The sequence below is a fragment of the Molossus molossus genome, unplaced genomic scaffold (assembly GCF_014108415.1).
Source record: "Molossus molossus isolate mMolMol1 unplaced genomic scaffold, mMolMol1.p scaffold_m16_p_22, whole genome shotgun sequence".
Classification (NCBI taxonomy): Eukaryota; Metazoa; Chordata; class Mammalia; order Chiroptera; family Molossidae; genus Molossus; species Molossus molossus.
The window spans coordinates 36222846-36242509 of record NW_023425358.1 but is presented as its reverse complement, the minus strand read 5'-3'; the positions used below and the strand labels follow the sequence as shown (position 1 = coordinate 36242509).

Sequence of the window (19664 nt, the reverse complement as noted above, 5' to 3'; positions counted from 1 at the left end):
CCCCCAGGACCCAGCCCTGCGCCCTGATTTCTCTGTGTCTGCGTCTGGGGCCGCGAGCTGAAGTTAATTTCACGCTCGACTTCCTGCCGCACTGACAATTTCGGACGCATTCCAGGCGCCGGACCCACCTCGAGGCTCTCCCTCCGCCCCCTGCCGCCTCGGGGGGTGTGGGATGGCCTCCGTGCCCCTCGGCGGGGACTTGCTGCCGGATCTCCGCCCCAGGCCTCGGGAGCCGCTCCTCAGACCTCTCTGGCCTTGGGGCCGCAGGGGCGGGGCTGTGGGCAAGCCTGAGCGGCATATGTGGGTGCTCTGTGGAAGGAGGGGGGGCCCCTCTCTGCAAGACCTGCGGAGAGCTCTTGGCTGAATAATGTGTTGGTGTTGCGAAAACCATGTCTAATTCAGTGGCAGTGACATGTGGGGACATTGGCTGCCGTGGCTTCTGCCGTGGCTTCTGCTGTGGCTTCTACCATGGCCTCTCCTGCCACACCCTGCCTGGTGTCAGAGCCCAGGCGCAGCCACAGTCCTCTGTCTCCTCACCCCCTCGGGGTCTGGAAGCCTGCTGCTTCCTGCGTGCTCAGTTCCCCCCGCTTCTCCTCCGCCGCAGCCGAATGCTCCCCGCACTGCCCCGCCTGGGGCGTTGGCTGCGTGGCAGCCCAGGGGACCCAGCTTGCTGTTCACAGGCCTTCGTGGTCTTCCTCTAGAGGTTCAGAGATGCTAAGTGACTTCCCCAGGGTCACACAGCAAACTCCTAGGCCAGCCCCGTCTGCACACCCACCCTGCCCCTGCTCCGGTCTCCAGCCTGGGCTCTGCCCCCTCCAGTCCGCTGACCTTAGCAGTGACATCAGTCTGCCGGTCGTAAGTCGGTCTCACGTGGGAAGAGGACCGTAGACCATCAGTCACCCCGATCTGGCAGGCTCTTCCCAAGGCCTCCGGCATCCCGCCCTGGCTAACGCCATCTGACTCTTCCCCAGGTCTGGCTCACCCTCAGTGCCCCTCACCCCCTCCAGATTCACCCTCATTCCTGACTAACCTGGACCCTCTGCTTCCCCAAGCTTCAGCTCAAACTTCCCCTCCTCCGGGAAGCCCACCCGGATTGCCCTGGCCAGAGCCTTCTCGAACCTCCAGAGTGTCCATTTCCTCACCGCTCCCTCCTGGTTCCCATTTCTCCCCCCAAGTCCAGGTCCGAGGGCGAGGCCTTTGGTCCCCCACAGGTTGTACTTTCTTACGGAGGACTGCAGCTCCCCTTTGCACCCCGTTAATGCCTCCACCAGGGAGCTCACCGCACTGCCGGTGTGTCCGTCCTTCCAGAGACCCCGTGGGGCCTGTCCCTTAGTTTTGCTGGGTGATTCTCAGTAGGGAGGACGCGCCCAGACTAAGCTGTTTGCATCTCCAATATCAAAACAGTTCTTGGTTCAAAATAAACACTCACAAAACATTTGCTGGCCGGATGTTGAACCAGCGGACACCCCACGCCCTACGCCCGGGGGTGCTAACCCGCAGGCAGGCTCGGGGCGGGACGGAAAGCCGCGTGGGGGGCCGGCGGGAGAGCCGGGCGTGCTGGGTGCTCCGGGAATGAATGGCGGGCTCGCCGCCCGTCGAGAGGGGCAGAGGCCTCTGTCCCCGGCCTGCGGCAGCGGGGAGGGTGGCCGGGCCGCCTGGCCTTTCCCGAGAAGCTTTACGTTCGGTCCACGACACAGCAGCCCCTGGTGTTGAGTCTGGCAAGGAGTCTCAGTGCTGCACAGACACCGGCGTCCAGACCCACACTTGTGCGCTGGCCCTGCTGGGTGCTCGCGACCGTCCGCAGCCTGCGGGCATTTGTCCCCTGGGGGCCGGGCACACGGCGGGAGACAGACCGCGCCCTCCATCGCCGAGGTGAGCCAGGCAGCCGCCCACTCGGTCCTCGCCGACCTTTCCGGTCACCTGGTCCGGACCGATCCACGCTGTGTGAGTGACTTGGGGTCACCCAAAGTCGCCGAAGAGCTGGTGGCCACAAGCAACAGCACTTCATTCTCCCCCAGTTTGGGAGAGGCGTCGGACTCGGGGTCGCCAGGGCCGCGGGGAGGCTCGGGAGGCTCCTTCCCGGCCTCGTCTGGTTTCTGGGCTTGCTGGCCGTCCCGGCTTGTGGACACCTCTGCAGTCCTCCCCTGACCGCTGCGCCTTCTCAGGTCCCCTTCCCTCCCCGCGTCTGTCTCCGCGTCCAGACTGCCCCCTGGGACCCAGCCGTGTGGGATGAGGGCCACCTGATGACCTCGTCCAGCCCGATGACCTCTGAAAAGACCCGGTTCCCAAACAAGGTCATGTTCTGAGGTCCTGGGGGCTCAGGATCCAACATCTCGTCTGGGGAGAGGGACACATTTCAACCCGTAACACGCTCCGGGCCCTGTGCTGGCCCCAGAGCAGGTCACGCTCGAGCCTCACCGCACACCGCAGGCCCGAGCATGTCCATCTGTTCTGAAAAGTGATTTTAAAATAGCTCGACTTACAGAGGACCCGCAGACAGCACAGAGAATGTCCCGTGTCCACGCCTGGTGCAAACATCTTTTTTTTTTTTATGTTTTCATTGATTTTTTAGATAGAGGAAGGGAGAGAGAGAGAAACATCGATGTGAGGGAGATACGTCGAACGGCTGCCTCCTGCACACACACCCTCCCCCCGCCGTGGGGATCGAACCCACAACCTGGGCGTGTGCGCTGACTGGGAATCAGACCGGAACCTCTGTCCATGGGGCGGCACTCAGTCCACTGAGCCACATCAGCCGGACACAGTGCTGTCAGCGAAACCAGACTTTCTTTGGATTTTCCCAGTTTTCCTATGAATGTCCATTTTCTGGTCCAAGATTGGATCCAGATTCTCACGTCCCGCATTGTCCAGTGTCCCCTCGGTCCCGTCTGTGCCGTTTCTCCGCCCTCCTCGGTCCTCCTGACCCTGACCCTGGAGGGGTGCAGTCAGGGACATCACAGAGTGTCCCTCAGTTGGTTTGTCTGTGTTTCTGGAGGAGTCCCGCAGAGGTGCGGGGCGCCCTCCCCAGCACATCCCGTCAGGGTCTCCGACACCCACTGAGTGGCGGTGTTCACCTTGCCCCCTGTTTCTCCTCCGTCCGTCCGGTTCTGTCCTCGGTGCTTTGGAAACAAGTCCCCACGTCCTGCCTCCTGCCAAGGGGAGGGGAGGTCTGAGGTCTGCTGGCTGGAGGTGTGGGGGCTGCAGGCCTGCGTTCCTGGTCTGAGGTCTGCTGGCTGCAGGTGTGGGGTCTGCAGGCCTGCGTTCCTGGTCTGAGGCCTGCTGGCTGCAGGTGTGGGGGCTGCAGGCCTGTGTTCCTGGTCTGAGGCCTGCTGGCTGCAGGTGTGGGGGCTGCAGGCCTGCATTCGTGGTCTGAGGCCTGCTGGCTGCAGGTGTGGGGGCTGCAGGCCTGCGTTCCTGGTCTGAGGCCTGCTGGCTGCAGGTGTGGGGGCTGCAGGCCTGTGTTCCTGGTCTGAGGTCTGCTGGCTGCAGGTGTGGGGGCTGCAGGCCTGCGTTCCTGGTCTGAGGCCTGCTGGCTGCAGGTGTGGGGGCTGCAGGCCTGTGTTCCTGGTCTGAGGCCTGCTGGCTGCAGGTGTGGGGGCTGCAGGCCTGTGTTCCTGGTCTGAGGTCTGCTGGCTGCAGGTGTGGGGTCTGCAGGCCTGCGTTCCTGGTCTGAGGGCTGCTGGCTGCAGGTGTGGGGGCTGCAGGCCTGCGTTCCTGGTCTGAGGTCTGCTGGCTGCAGGTGTGGGGGCTGCAGGCCTGTGTTCCTGGTCTGAGGTCTGCTGGCTGCAGGTGTGGGGGCTGCAGGTCTAATTGCTGGTCTGGGCTGTGGTTATTTATGTCTCTGGCCACTTTTCCATGGCGGGTGTGGCTCACGGGCAGAGGGGACTCTGCATGTGGGGGTGATAGTAGCCCCAGGGAAGGACAGGAAGCCACAGATACTTTACCCCTTCTTCAGAGCCCCCTCTTTTGCAGACCAAACTCAGCCTAATTGTGGGTGGGGGGCACTTCGGGGTTGGGGGAGAGGAAGACGGACTGGGCAGCTGGGGGCTCACTCTGAGGGGCCATGGGTGTCTCTCACCTCACCGAGAACCTCAGGAACACCTGAGCCCTGCGTTACTGACTGTCCCCTGCGTTACTGACTGTCCCCTTGCTGTCCCCTTCGCCGCAGAAACCAGGCGATGCGGAAAAAGCTGATCTTGTACTTCAAGAGGAGAAACCACGCCCGTAAACAATGGGTAAGTCGCCCTGGGCCCTGTGGGTCAGGCTTCCTTGGGAGCAGAGGTCGTCCTGGCCACACCCACCAGGACGCCTGGGCTCTGCAGCTGGCTGGTTACCGAGTGTCTGGGCTGGGAAGAAGCACCAAGGATAGCGACAGAAAGGGGCAAAGGCAGCGGCTGCCCCCTGGAGGCCTGGGTGTGGGTCAGGGCCCAGATTCTGTTCTTTTCCAGCCTGGGTGTGAAATCGGTTCCTGGTGATCCTGGGCTTTCCAGGCAGAGAGAGGGAGGTTTGTGGTAAGAGTTGGAGGACTGGGTGGGCCCTGAGCTCTCCGGCTGCATCGAGACAGCCGGGTGCTGGCGCCCGCTCCCTCCTGGAGCGCACGTGGGAGGGGCTGCGTGCGGCCGCCGTGCAGGGTGGCTGTATCCTCATGGAGAGTCAGGGCCCAGTGATGGAGGGGAGTTACCCGTCAGTGTCAGTGTGCCTTCAGCTCCGAGGGGAAGAAGAGTTGGTTCAGGTGGGGAAGAGTAAAGGAGTTTGTGTAGCTGAGAAAGTGCACTGGGTGGAGTTCAGGAGTGGCTCGATCAGGCTGTATCTTCATTTCTATGCGGTTTTATTTTTTTCTTCCCAACTCTGTGTGTTAATGCACTGACAAACTGGTTTCCCTGTGGGGCCTGAATTCCGACAGTGGGTTCGAGTCTTATAGAGCTGTTAAGACCATCTCTCCAAAGCCCGGATTGGACCACTTGAGGGCATGGGTCCCTCTGCGCCCGTTTCTGAACTCACCTTGCTCTGGTCCCAGACCTCAGCTGGGCCCTCAGAGAGAGGAGACACTTGTGGCTCAGATACTGGGTGACGGGAAGCTGGATGGGTGGCATTTGGGACCCCAGGGCTCTATGGATATATGAAGCCATGGGCCTCCCAGGATGATGACCAGAGGCACCTGGGCAGGGTGGCCAGGGTTCATGAAACTGGACATCCCATCTTATTCACACAGTTAAATACTTCCAAGGACCCGCTTGGCACGGTGCTGAGCTGTGCTGAGGGTAGGAGGCCCAGCCAGGAGTGCTGTGCAGAGGGGCGGGGTAAGCTGGGGTCCTCCGTGCTGAGGTGGGAATGACAAGAAAGGACCAGCCGTGTGGAGATCTGGAGGTCGGAGTGTCAGGCAGCGGGCACAGCAAGTGTAAAGGCCCTGTGGCAGGAGCCGCTGGGACAACGGGGCGCAATGTGGCAGGCAGGCCCGCAGTGCATTGCACGGGTCGGGTGGGGGGTGGTTGACATGGAGACCACGGGAGCCGGAGCACCTGGAAATGTTTCCCCTTGACTAGGATGAAGTGTTTACATTTCACTCTGAACTCGGTGGGGTGCTTAATTTACAGTCTTAATAAAGAGCAGAGTCTTTGTTACAAGAAGTCATGCAGGGAATGTTCCAGGGTACAGTGCACCCCTGTCTACCCAGTTGTCTTGCCTGGGGGTGAGGTTTGTTCAGAGGAAAAAGATCTGGTTTCCATTTTGAAAGGAACACTGCCGCTGCTGGGGACAGGTAGGGTTGGGGTGGGTGTACGTTCTTGGGAAATCTCAGGTAGCTCCCCGGGGGTGGCGTGAGTGGGAGGAGGGACATCAGTTAATGTAAAGACTGAGGGCCTGGCCCATGTGGCTCAGTGGACTGAGCGCCGTCCCCTGGACTGAGAGGTCCCAGTTTGATTCCCAGTCAGGGCACAGGCCCGGGTTGTGGGCTCGATCCCCAGTAGGGGGCGTGCAGGAGGCAGCCGATCGATGTTTCTATCTATCTCCCTTCCTCTCTAAAAAAAAAAAAATCAATAAAAATATTAAAAAAAAAAAAAAGACGGAGGAACTGGAGACTTCTAAGACACTGCGGGTGGCTTTGCAGAACCCATCTCGACAGGCGCTTGTGTAAACGAACAGAAGCTGCCACGGAGGCTCTGGAGCGACCTGGTTCTCGGTCGGATGCAGCGAGCCGCGGCCCTGACCGCATTGTGTTCAGCGAGGCCCGGGAGGGGCTTGGCCCTGGTGGCCCCAGACCTCGGGTCTGCAGGTCCCCACCCGTCCCCTCCCAGCATCCGGGCCTCGCTTCTGCTCCCTGAACCGCAGGCGGGACGGGCTGGGGGCGCTCCCGCCGCCGCATCACCCTCATCCGGCACCGAGCATGCAGAGAGGAGGCCCGAACCCCATTCTCAGGGCAGCTGTGGGGGTTGCCTTCTCCAGCGTCAGAGGTCACAAGCTCCATGCAGCTCTGGAGGACGTTGGGTCACCAGGTGACCCCAGAGGCCTCTCCCCCCGCCAGCGGCGGCCGGAGGCTCCCTTCCCTAGTTTGCTGAGCAGAGTCCCTGCTGCCCAGAGAAGGGGTGCAGCCACATGTCCCCACAGGGGACTCGGGTGACAGCAGGCAGTGCCGTGGTCACCCACGGAGAGGGACTTCCTGGACTTGTCCCTGGGAGCTGCTCATGTCTTCTTGCCTGCTACTTGGCCTTGGGCAGCGTGGCCGGATGTCCCCTCAGGGACGCTCCTGCCATGTCCCTTGGCTGCACCGACTCCACGCGGCCCACCCGTGTGCTGCCCGTGTCCGTTTCTCCACCCGTCCCCTCTACGGCTGGTCGGGCCCGCGGTCCCTTTTGTTCTTGCTGGTGGCCGCACCGTTTTCCTCCGCTGGTGTGACTGTCCTTCCCTGTCCTTGTCCGACACGCTGTCTTGTTCTTGCCTGTCAGACTGAAGCCACTCTGTGGGGGTTCAGCATGCAGGGGGAGGTCCCCTCTCTGTGACAGGCAGGGGTCCCTCACGCTGGTCCCATCCCTGGTGGGCGGCTGTCCGTGCACGGCACATCGCCACGGACGCATGTGGCCGTTGTCTGTGTTACCGGAACTATGATCTCCGAGGGGTTGTGGAGCAGCCCACATACATGGGGGGGCCCCAGGAGCTGGGGGTCAAGTTCTAACCCCCTTAAAGCTGGCCTGACCTCTCCTGGGGGAGCATCGTGCCACTGGGTTTGCTGAGAATCCAGGTCAGCGGCTGAAACACCGGCCGGGCTGGGCACGGGCCCCGAGAGGGGTTTTCTGAAGGTGCTGAATGTTGAAGCCAGACTCCCAGATGTGCCATCTGTCCACTGCAGCGGCTGGGGGGCCCGGGGTCTCCGTGCCCCTGGACGCTCCACCTGCTCAGTCCAGGTCACCTTGGAGACTCAGAAGCCAGGACGCCAGTTCTGGGCCGAGTGGGGTCTTTCCTCCAAGGACATGGAGCAGGTGGCCCTGTGGTTGGACATGGAGGGGGATTTCCTGGTCTTGGCTGGATGGCAGCTCGGGTCTGCACCCCCACCCCCGGGCCTGGGATGAGGAACTGTTCAGAAAGGGGGTGCTTCCTGGGGGGCTGCTGGGGGACGGAGCCGCAGTGTCCAGGACAACTTCCTCTGATGATGGACGTCCCTGGTGTGCTGTCTGCTGTGGATGTGGCCCGGCCACGGGTGGCTGCCGAGCACTAGCAGCAGTGTGGGTGGGGACCAGGGATCTGAATTTTAAATGTTACTTAAATTTACCTGATTTGAACTTGACAAGTGGCTGGTGGCTCCCATGTTGGATGAGGCCTTTCTAGAGGGAGGCAGGCTGGGTGGCCATTCCCCAGGGAGCGAGGTGACCAGGCCCTGGGGGGAGCCTGTGGGTTTTCTTCAGGGTCCAGTCTGCCCAGGTTCCACGTGACCACATGTGTGCTATCTGTCTGTCACTGTGAGTGTGTGTGACCGTGTGTGTCTGTGTGACCGTGTCTGTGTGATCATGTGTGTGTGACTGTGTATGTCTGTGTGACCGTGTGTGTCTGTGTGCCCGTGTGTCTGTCTGTGTGACCGTGTCTGTCTATGTGCCCATGTGTCTGTCTGTGTACCCGTGTCTGTCTGTGTGACTGTGTCTGTCTGTGTGCCCGTGTGTCTGTGTGACTGTGTCTGTCTGTGTGACCGTGTGTCTGTCTGTGTGCCCGTGTGTCTGTCTGTGTGCCCGTGTGTCTGTCTGTGACTGTGTGTGTCTGTGTGTGTGTCTATGCCCGTGGGTCTGTCTGTGTGACTGTGTGTGTCTGTGTGTGTCTGTGCCCGTGTGTCTGTCTGTGTGCCCGTGTGTCTGTCTGTGTGCCTGTATGTCTGTCTGTGCCCGTGTGTCTGTCTGTGACTGTGTGTGTCTGTGTGTGTGTCTATGCCCGTGGGTCTGTCTGTGTGACTGTGTGTGTCTGTGTGTGTCTGTGCCCGTGTGTCTGTCTGTGTGCCCGTGTGTCTGTCTGTGTGCCTGTGTGTCTGTCTGTGTGCCCGTGTGTCTGTCTGTGTGCCTGTGTGTCTGTCTGTGCCCGTGGGTCTGTCTGTGACTGTGTGTGTCTGTGCCCCTGGGTCTGTCTGTGACTGTGTCCGTGCAGAGGGGGCAGCGGAGGCTGCAGTCCAGCTGCACGGGCCCTCAGAGTGGCCTCTCCGCTGCCCAGGAGCAGAAGTTCTGCCAGCGCTATGACCAGCTCATGGAGGCTTGGGAGAAGAAGGTGGAGCGCATCGAGAACAACCCCCGGCGGCGGGCCAAGGAGAGCAAGGTGCGCGAGTACTACGAGAAGCAGTTCCCCGAGATCCGCAAGCAGCGCGAGCTGCAGGAGCGCATGCAGAGGTGAGCGGCCTCCCTGCAGCGCCTCGCCCCTGGCGCCCCCGGGACTGGGCCGCGGAGCCCGGCCTGTGTGGCGCGGAAGGGGTGACCGGCTCGACCTGGCGGCCCAGGGGCCCCGTCAGGCCCTCGGAGGCCTCGCTCAGACCCTGCTGGGCCTGAACACGGCTCGGGACCTAATACGTTTCCGTGAGCAGGCGGCTGCCCCGTGTGCCCCGGGCTGCGCACGCGTCGCTGGCGGCGTGTCTGCGCGGCCCCGAAGGCTCTGAGATCCCTGCTGTGGACCCGAGGGCAGAGGGCTGCCTGGCGTAGCAGCCAGGAGGTGGGTCGGCTGTGGCTGCGCCCAGCACCCAGGAGGTGCTGGTGGGGTGTGGCTCTGGTTCTGTCGCCCCTTTGGTCACATGGGGCGACGGGCCATGAGCAGCGATAACAGACTCCACCGGCCACTGGACACTCACAGTATCTGCAGATGCCTCCTCCCAGCCCTGGGAGCCGGGGCCACGGTCCCTGTGTTTCCGGGAAGGAAACTGAGGCACGGCTCTGTGTGTCATGGGAAATAGAACCGGGTCTCACCCTGGGCCCCAGGGGCCCCGTCAGGTCCTTGGATGCAGGAGCAGAGCGGGGGAGGGAACATGGTCTATGCGGCTGGCCTCGGCCGACCAGTCTTAGGAGAGAAGGGGCTGAGCCCCTGCACTGTGGGGGTTCTGGTGTCCCCGGGTCCGGGGGGGTGACTCCGTGCCCTCCCCTGCACCCCTTGGCGTGGGGCTGTCGGGGTGTGGGAGCCCTGGCCCCTCCCCGCAGCCCACAGGCACCGCGGGGGCAGCTGGGGCTCAGGCCTGTGCACGGTGCCGGCCTGGCCTCCCTGCTGCCGAGGGCCGGTCCTGAGTGTGTCGCTTCGGTTCCCAGCAGGGTGGGCCAGCGGGGCAGCGGGCTCTCCATGTCGGCCGCCCGCAGCGAGCACGAGGTGTCCGAGATCATCGACGGCCTCTCGGAGCAGGAGGTGAGTCCGCGGCCTGACTGACACCCTGGACGGTGGGCATCGAGGGCCTGTGACTGGGGTGGGGAGCCCCCAGGGCCTGTCCCCAGACCTGAAGGACTAAAGGACGGACAGACAGGTGTCCCTGGAGCCCTGGAGGAGGGCCCGCCGGGCGGGACCTGGCTCCATCGTGACGCCACATCTGGGGGCAGGCTGGGGACCAGTCCCCCGTCCTGTTGACCCTCCCGCCCCCCACCTCCCTCGGCGCCTCCCACCAGCAGCCAGAGGGCAGGGGACCCCAGAGCCGTGGTCCCTAGGTCAGCCTCCCGCTGCCCCCCCGGAGGGACCTTCGGTCAGGCCTCCCCGCCCCTCCAGCTTGAGCCGGGGCCTGGACGCCTTGAGCTCCGCCTGGGTGACCCTGGCCGTGGTCCCTGGAGCCCAGAGCTGGCCCGGGAGCAGAGAGAGGCGGACTTTGCCCTGGGGAAGGGCTGGTGTCGGCCTGCCCCCCAGGTCTTGTGGGTCTAGTATCTCTCAGGCCTGCCCCCTCCCCCACCTCCACCCTGGAGCCTCGAAGGAGGAGGGGCACATGCTTCTTCCCAGGACTTTTGTCCAGATGGGACGTATTGTCACTTCAGCTCAGCACAGTGGCTACGAAATCATCTGAAACAAAATAAAGTTGAAATATAATTTCTCAGTCACGCCAGATGCTCTTCCGAAGGCCGGGTGGCCACGTGTGCTAGTGGCTCCCACGCTGGACAGAACAGACGGACTGTTCACCCGGACGGTGCTGCTTGGGACAGCCGAGTCCCGGGGTCAGGGGGTCTGGTGTAAATGGTTTCCTTGGCTCCACCCCCACTCCGGCGGTTCTGATTCAGCCAACCCGGGGCGGAGCCCAGGACCCTGTGGTTTTACCAGCCGTCCACGTCATTCCGACAGGTCACTCACCCTCTGGCCAGTAAAAAAGAGCCTTTTTTTTTTAACTTATTTATTTTTATTTTCGTATCCTCACCCGAGGACATTTTTCCATTTATCTTCAGATAGAGTGGGAGGGAGAGAGAGGAAGAGAGAGAAACATTGATGTGAGAGAGACACACTGACTGGTTGCCACCCACACGACCCAACCAGGGCCGGGGACAAACTGCAACCGAGGTACATGCCCTTAGCGGGAACCGAACCTGGACTCTGGTCCGCGGGCCGACGCTCTAACCGCTGGGCCACACCGGCCAGGGCAGAGCCTTTGTTTGAAAACTCGGCATGATGCGTCCCTGTGTCAAACACGGTTCTGTCGACAGAAAGCAGAACTCTGGGTGCCTTTGCCCACAGCCACCCCAGCGCCCGCCCCGAGGCTGCAGCCAGGAACTGGGTGCACAGCAGCACCGAGGGGCTTGGTTCACCCTGGACGCCTGAGGAGGGAGCCCCTTCCCCGTGGGTCCCCTGCCTGGGACATCTGGCCTGACAGTGTCCCCACGTCCTGGCGTCTCAGGGGTGTGAGGTAACAGTGTCCAGAACCTTGAACCACCTCACCAGCCCAGGCCGACCTCAGGCTCCCTGGGAGGCAGAGCAGGGGTCTTGCCGGTGCCTGTGACCACGGCTGTGTCCCGCCAGTATTCTCGGGCAGCTGGGGAGGAGAGGACATTGGACGCCTGCTGCGACGCTGGGGAGGTTCAAACCTCTGGGCTCCTTCTCCCCGCTGGGTCAGGACTGACGCCCCGCCCCCGCCGGCCCTCCCAGCACTGCATAGAGGTCGGATATAGGAGGCAGGCTGGGGGTCCTTTGAACTTAGCTGACCTTAGCCTGGCTGGGTCTTCACCTGCCCCCAGAGGTGGGTGATTAATGGCCAGTCACGGGCAGCTGCAGACATTTGGGGACATGAGCCCAGCTGGGGGTGGCTAAGGGCTGCCCTGATGCATCATGGGCGACTCCCACAAGGCACGGGCTGGGCACGCCGGGGGGCTGCACCCCAGGCCTGGGCAGCAGGTGGTTCTGCCGTCCCCCCGCAGCCCCGCCCGCGTGGCCAGGCCCGCCTCCCGAGCTCCTTCGCCCCGGTGCCCCCACATCGCCCTGCGGTGTTCCGTGGTGCCTGTTTCCCGTGGACGGGTCATCGCTCCCCTCTCCCCTCCCCCGGGGGCCGACGGGCAACAGCTGCTCCGCCCACCTGATCTAAGTCCTGCCCACGTACATGTGTTGGGCTGCCTTGAAGTCCTCCCCACCCCCACCCCCACCCCGGCACAGGCTGTTACTACTTCTTCACTCATTCTCTTTCCCTACAGTCTCGCGTGTTCCCCGCTCTCGCTCCGAACACCCGCTCCCTCCCCACGCGGCCTGGGTCCCCAGTGCGCGGGGCGCCCCCGGTCTCTCTCTCTGACCCACCCCTTGCACCCCCGCCCCCCGCAGAGCCTGGAGAAGCAGATGCGGCAGCTGGCCGTGATCCCGCCCATGCTGTATGACGCCGACCAGCAGCGCATCAAGTTCATCAACATGAACGGGCTCATGGACGACCCCATGAAGGTGTACAAGGACCGCCAGGTCATGAACATGTGGAGCGAGCAGGAGAAGGAGACCTTCCGGGAGAAGTGAGTGCCCTGCCCTGCTCCGCGACAGCGGCCGCCGACGGGCGGCTGAGCGTGGGAACGGGTCGTGAGGGGCCAGAGTCCACGCTCAGGTGTCGGCGGGACTGGCCCTGGCTTCCCAGGACCCCCTCCGTCTCCGTCACCCCCTTGACTTGCAGCTGGGTCATTCCGCCTCCACTGTTTGTCTTCACATGTTTGGTCTTTGTTTTTGGCTTTTTTTCTGTGTTTCTATCTTCTTCGGAAGGCTCCTCTCCTATTGGATGTGGGGCCCACCCTCCTCCAGTATGACCTTATCTTAACTCACTGCATCTGTGAAGGACTCATTTCCAAATCACGCCTCCCTCTGAGGCTCTGTAGACAGGAGCTGTGGGGACACTGCAACCCAGGACAAGGTGTACAGACGGCGGCGCGTATCCGAACACACAGCCGGCAGGGAGATCTCCGGGGTGGGGCCGCCGTCTGGGGCAGGGGAACGAAGCCGGCCCCTGACTTTCCTGTTCTCATTTTGCTTTGAAAACGGGGATTCGTGGAGCGCGCCTTCCCAGACCCTGTGCCAGTGATTGCTAGGTCTTGTGCGTTTTCCCTTCTCTCGTAACAGCAGCACCAGCCCCGCTGCGTAAGTGCGGAAACAGGCTCAGAGAGGTGAAGGCGGTTAACAGAGGCCACACAGCTTGGAAATGGCAGGGGCAGGATTTGTGCTCCCCCAGAGTCAGGGAGCAGGACTTTGGAAGCAGAGACAGGAGCTGGATGCCGAGGCATAAAAATGTAAAAGCAGAATTGACAGCATTTGGGGGAGCTGGAGGGGAAAAACCTTCCCCTCCAAATACCAACAGGGTGCCTCCTCCAGACCCCCGTGAGGCAGGAGGGGGGGAAACTGAGGCACAGATGGTCGCCTCGGTGCTCCGACAGGAGGTGTGTTGGAAACAGACGCTGCCCGCCCAGCGGCTGGCCTCCGCCTCTACCTGAGCCTCAGGAGCAGGCCTCATGGGCTGGTGAGTTTCTTCAAGACATAGGGCTGGGCCTGGGGCAGCCTCTGCCCTTCCCAGGGTCGGGGGCTGGGGCAGGGTAGCCAGTGCAGACGCCAGGACTTGACCGTGCAGGAGGAGCAGGGTCCCAGGTCACACCAGTTCAGCTGACTCCCACAGGCAGTAGTGCCGTGGGGAGCAGATCCCGCCGGGTGTTTAAGGTTTAAGCTCAGAAACAGACAAGCCCAGGTCCTGGGTGGCTCCCGCTAGGCCCCCACATTCACAGAGACGATCGCTCCATCATCCAGGGATGGCACACTTTCCAGCCAGTGAAGTGACTATGGAATAGTCAAGGGTCCGAAGACTTAATGTTGCATTAGGTATTTATTTTTTTTTGTTTTTTTTTTTGTTTTTTTGTTTTTTTTTATCCTCACCCGAGGACATTTTTTTTTTTTTTTTTGTTCAGGTAGAGTGGGAGGGAGAGAGAGGAAGAGAGAGAGAGAGAGAAACATCGATGTGAAAGGGACACATTGAGTGGCTGCCACCCGCACAACCGACCAGGGCCGGGGACAAACTGCAACCAAGGTACATGTCCTTAGCGGGAACCGAACCCGGGTCTCTCAGGACCGCAGGCTGATGCTCTAACCGCTGAGCCAAACCGGCCAGGGCGCATTAGGTATTTAAATCCTCCTGGTGTGTTTGGTGTTTTTATGGATTTATGTTACCTTAGAGAAAGAAAGGGGTGTTTCTGGGCGCTCTCTGTGTTTCAGCCTTTGCGGAGATGTCGTATTGCTGTCCGGGACCTAGTGGTCTCACACTGAACTCACAGGCAGGGGTCCGGCTGGGCGGATGTCTGCGGGCCCATTCGACGCAGCATGGCCCTGGTTTAGGTCTCATTTTCAGCAGGGTTGGTAGCGCTCAGGACCTTGGAAAATCGTGCGTGGGTGGCATTGCGCGCCGCCACGTCCTCTCTGAGCCTCAGTTTCCACCTCTGTAAACTGGGTCAGCAGTAGTGCCTCACTGTTCCGCTGTCGCCAGGTGCCCAGGCACAGTGCCCAGGGATGGTCAGCTGAGGGTACAAATCCCAGTTGAGGGGAGGCGGGCCGGTGACCTAGGAGATTTCCAAGCTCGGTGCCTCTTCTCCCAGGGGCCCAGGTCTGCTTGGGGAACCCCCGCACCCGGAGAGGGAGGGAAGGAAGCCTGCCTATCTGGAAAAGAAGGGCGTTCCGCCCACTCTGGCTTCGCAAGTGGCCTGAGGCAGGGTCTCCGGCGGGGAAGCCCGCCACCACTCCTGCCTTCCTCTGGGAAAAGAGAAGAGGCCATTCCGGATTTTCCGGTGTCTGGTTCGGGAGCAGGGGAGGGGCCCGCTGGCCTCCGCCCAGCCATCTGGAGTGCCAGGCGCTGGCCCAGGCTCCCTCCAGGAGACCCAGGGCCCTGCCTCTCCAGCAGCCTCTTCCTTTCTTGCGGAGGCGGCGGGGCCAGGGCACCGCCTCCGCCCAGCATCCTTGAAGCCTGAACAGCCCTGACCCACATCCCCGCCCCTGCTGTCCGCCTGCTCCTGTGGCCCTGACATTTCAGCCGGGCTGAGCTCTTTCCCAGTAACTCTCCCGGCTTTGCAGGAAGCCAGTTGGTGGGGTGCCAGCTCCCCGCCACCCTCTGGCTTCAGTCCCTTCTTGCTGCCTCCTGCCGCCTCCCCGAGGGCGCTCAGAGCACTGGAGACCTGACCTGTGGCCTCGCGGGCTGGGGGAGGGGGGGGCGCGTGGGCCAGGCCAGGCCAGCTTCCCAGGCCCAGCTGGAGATAGAAACAAAAGCAGATTTTGAAAGGGGGGGACTCCACCAAAGAGCCGAATGCCATGTCCTCATTTTTCCTGGAAGCCGCCTCCAGCAGGACAAACAAATATATTTTCAAAGGCGCTAAAACGAGTGACTCACTCCAAGGAACGCCCTCTCTTAGCCCTTGGCCCGCCCGCCCAGCCCTTCCCACACCCCCCTGGGCTTAATTGCTCCGAGTGGGGCGGTGCCCAGCCGGCTGGGCCAGCGGATGGCAGGCGCCCGGGAGCGCAGTGGCCACCCAGCTGGGCAGCCCCCGTCGGCCTGGTCTCAGGCCCACCGCTCTCTCCCCACAGGTTCATGCAGCACCCCAAGAACTTCGGTCTGATCGCATCTTTCCTGGAGAGGAAGGTGAGTCGTGCCCCGCCTGCCCCGCCGCCCCGCCCCGCGCCCCACTGGCGTTCACTCCCATGGCAGCCACCGGGCTGGGGCGACGCCCCCCCACACCCGCGAGGCCTGTGCCCACCAGCCCCTCGCCGTCCTCTGCCAACACTGCCCTTCTCGTCTGGGAGAAGCAGCCACAGGCCCCGCCCCAGCTTCCTGGGCTCAGGGGGCGGAGCTCCCGGCTGGGAAACCCAGGAGAGCCGCTCTGGGTGTCTGGACCGGCGCCTCCTGCGTGGCCGCCAGCGTCCTCCAGCGCCCTCGCGGATTGGGCACAGCTTCTGGAAGCCAAGGTGTCCTCATTAGGGCTTTATGGGCCAGAGTGGTGTTCTTTCAGGGGCTGGATGTAATGACCTACCTTGTTCCTCTGATGCCCACCTGATGCCGCCACCTCGTGCCAAGCCAGGCAGGCTGGCGAGTCCCTGTCCCCTCAGACACACCTGCCCGCAGCACTGACCCTCGAACCCCACCTTGGCCCCAGTCAGCCTGGGGCAGCGTCCCTTCTTGCTCCAGCTCCCTCTTGGCAGAGAGACTCAGTAAAGCCCCCTCTGTGCCACCCTGAGGCTGGTAGGGCGGTGCCCACAGCGGCCCCAGGTGGGGGAAGCTGGTGATCCAGGTCCACATGGATGAGGCCGAGGCAGAGAAAAGATGCAGACATTTCAGGAGATGAAGAGTTTCGTGGGGATGTCAGTCAGTCTGGACGCACCAAGCTTGGGAGTGGTTGTCCAGGCCGGGGTGAGAGGAAGGAGACCCCAGACCCAGGTCGGGGGCCTGAATTTGCCCAGCTGGGAGCTGGAGGCTTGTCCTGGGGCCGGGGTGGCAGCTTTGTCATCAGCGGTAGCAGCAGCGACGGTCAGAACAGGTGACACCTCCGTCATGTGCCCTCAGTGCCGGGCACTGTCCTGGGTGCTTATTAACTTCCTGGATCTTGACAACAACGCTGAAGTTTGTGCTGTTAGTATCCCCGTTTGACAGGTGGGAAAACTGAGACGGGTCAGGTAGCCTGGCCAGGGTCACATAGCCAGGACGGGGAAGAGGCGGGATTTGAACCCAGGCCGGCGGCTCCGGCCGCCCGCTCTGACCGCCCACACTGCACTCAGCGCTCTCTCCCGCCCGCAGACCGTGGCCGAGTGTGTCCTCTATTACTACCTGACCAAGAAGAATGAGAACTACAAGAGCCTGGTGAGGCGGAGCTACCGGCGCCGCGGGAAGAGCCAGGTGAGGGGTGGGGCGGGGCCGGGCTGGGGATCGGTTCCCAGCATGCTCAGCCTCGGGCTCCCTCCATTCGGCCCCCCTCAGTGGTGGCTGGGACACTCTCTGGGGGCCTTTGGCTGTCCCCAGCAGCAGACAACAGAGCGAGGAGAAATGGCCATTTCTCAGCCCAGAAAATTCTAGAACTCAGCGTGGTGACCCATCGTCCCCGTGGTTAACAGGCTACGTTCTCGGAGCGAGGGCCGGGTTCTTAGGCTGATGTGGGCTGGCCCACAAACCTCACATTTGAAAACTTACTAGTTTTGTGTGTTTACTTTAGTGCGTATTTGAAAGAAAGACCAGCCAGTGCGTCGTCAACCTGTGACTTTTCAGACTTTACGGCGTAGGGGGAGACTGAAGGATTATTTAAGTCAGAGTAGCGCTTGGCGGACTCTGGCCCGCCATCTACTTTTGTGAATCAAGTTTTATTGGCACATAGCCGCGCCCGTTCATTTACATATTTCCGTGGCAACAGCCGCGGTGCGTAGTCGACCCACACTGCAAAGCCTAGAACCTTTTCTCTCTGGATTTTTACAGAAGAGTCTGTTGACCTCTGAGTTAAAAGAAAAAGGAGTTGGTTGAAAAAAAATATTCAGTGGATGATGGTGAAGAGGATGAGGTCACTGGCACTTGTCCAAGTGGGATCCTGAGTGTTTGGTGTTTGGGAGCTGAGGGGAGGGAATGGATTTGCCCGACTTCCGGGCTGTTGAGCGTGGGCCCTGGGCCGTGATGCTGGGAGCACCCGGCGGGAGGAGGCGGGGAATTTGGGCCGACACTGCAGAGGGCATTGGGTGCCGCTGTTGGATGCTGGACGGGAGCTGGTTGAGATGCGTCCTTCCCTCGGGGCACTGTGGCCTCGGAGCGCAGGGTAGTGTGACGAAGGCCAGCGGTGCATGAGCTGGGGTGATAGGACCCTGAGGTTTCCTTAGGTGGGTTCCCCCTGGCGCTGGAGTCATCTGGGAAGCACCCTGAGCCCCGGATCAAGTTCAGCCATCACCAGGGGGTCCCGGTGTCCACTGTGAAGCAGCCACTCAGTGATCAAGTTCCACAGCCTGTGACGGGTCAGTCCACGCGGCTTTCTGACCCGAATCCCTTGTCTCTCGTTTTCCGGGAACTCAGCTTCAGGAACGGGGTCCCCTTTCCCGTCGGTTAAACCGCGGGTGAGTAGGGAAACAAGTCTGTCGACGGATCAAACAAGCCCTCGCTGCGTGATTGAGACGGAGCGCCGGGCCTCCTTGGTCTGGATCCTCAACGGGTGGCCCGTTTGCCTGGCGGCCGCGGTTTTCCCCTCTGTCTGTGTAGACACAGTTGGCCAGCCTGCTTGCCCCCCGACAGGTGTATGACCTGAGGCCTTGCTGGCTTGGAGCGTCTTCATTCTGAAGACTTAGCTGGTTTTGGAAACCAAAGTGTGTTCAGGAACATTCCAGACCGAGAGGCAGCAGAGCAAATAAATGGCAGGCAGGAAGCGTCACTAGGCGGAGGCAGGAGAGGCAGTCGGGACTAGTGGGGACTGGGGCCAAATAGAGGGAGAGGGAAAGGCTCATTGTCAGGTGTTTGTTGAGTATCTGCCTGTGTCAGTTCTCTCGCTGGTCTTGCCAGGCCCTCCCCATCTTTGTGGGGGCACTGGGGTGGGCTCCTGAGGCCTTCCTGGGGCTCTGCAGAGGAAAGGGGATAGATGGGGCCCATCGGCTCCTCGCCCTGTGCCGAGAGCCCTGTCGCATGCGGGAGGCAGAGCCTGTGTGGACGTCATTTAGGAGGGAGACGGCCCCCGAGGAGTCCTGGGGGTGGGGGGTGTAAGTGCCCTGTGTCTCCTGGCCGCCATGCCTTTCACTCTGTGGTGTCCAGGCCTTGCTTGTTGGCTCCTCTGTCTATTGGGCATTGGAGTGCTGGGCGTGCTGGCTGAGAGACCAGGTACAGTGGGCAGCTCCAGGACAGCACTGGATCTGCCTGAGCGCCTCCACAGAGGCAGGGACCCCAAGATGATGGAAGTGAGGGTGTCCCGGGCAGAGGGAACAGCAGGTACAAAGGCTCGGGGCCTGAGAGAGCCCAGTGCCCTCCGAGTCTTCGGAACAGGGGTCCCAGTACCTTCCAGGGTCTTGAATGAAGGAATGGGGAAAAGTCAGGAGACCCCCTTTGACTTGCTCACATCGGATGAGCAAATAGGTGTTTCTCTACTCTGTGGGGAAGACAGGTGCAACAGGATGACGTAGGGCAGCTCACTGTGTCCGTGGAGGCAGTAGGGGTTGGTGAGGCCTGCGGCTAACTGGAGAGATTGCGCCGCGTGTCAGCTCCCCCTGACTCTTGGCCACGTGGCCCTGTACCTTCCGATTTTTATGACGAGCCGGCTGGGGATCTGGTTTATATGAAATTGCCTCAAAAGCACCAGTAAAACACTGTGTAGGCCCAACAACTCAACTTTGCTCTTGAAGTCTGCCCTCAGCTCCCGTATAAGACCTCTGAGTTAGGTTGTGGGAGGACGAGGGCAAGAGGAAAGGAAGGGATGGTGGCCTGGCCGGCTTGGCTCCGTGGTTAGACCGAAGAGTTGCAGGTTTGATTCCGGTCAAGGGCACGGACCTCGGTTGCGGTTCGGTTTCCGGCCCTGGTTGGGGTTGGGGTTGTGTGGGAGGCAGCCAGTGTATGTCTCTCTCTCTCTCTCTCTCTCTCTCCCCCTCCCCCTCCCACTCTATCGGAAGATAAATGGAGAAGTATCCTCGGGTGAGGATTTTTAAAAAAGGGAGGGATTGTGTGGTTTAGGGCACTGGGGAACATGGCATTTTTTTTCTTTATCGATTTTAGAGAGAGAGGAAGGGAGAGGAAGAGAGAGATAGAAACATCGATGAGA

The 19664-nt window shown here is 61.6% G+C and overlaps 1 protein-coding gene across 12 annotated transcripts in view; it reads left to right on the top strand.

Moving 5' to 3' along the window:
• NCOR2 (nuclear receptor corepressor 2) overlaps positions 1-19664 on the top strand; it is a 172213-nt gene that overhangs the window by 76149 nt on the left and 76400 nt on the right. For 10 of the 12 annotated variants that reach the window (XM_036276286.1, XM_036276294.1, XM_036276292.1 and 7 more), the window contains exons 10-15: positions 4169-4235; positions 8683-8855; positions 9756-9849; positions 12220-12398; positions 15487-15541; positions 16691-16789. In XM_036276286.1, the coding sequence (XP_036132179.1) occupies positions 4169-4235; positions 8683-8855; positions 9756-9849; positions 12220-12398; positions 15487-15541; positions 16691-16789 (667 nt within the window). The remainder of the gene's footprint in view (positions 1-4168; positions 4236-8682; positions 8856-9755; positions 9850-12219; positions 12399-15486; positions 15542-16690; positions 16790-19664) is intronic. The other 2 variants (XM_036276293.1, XM_036276287.1) reach the window with 1 other exon arrangement.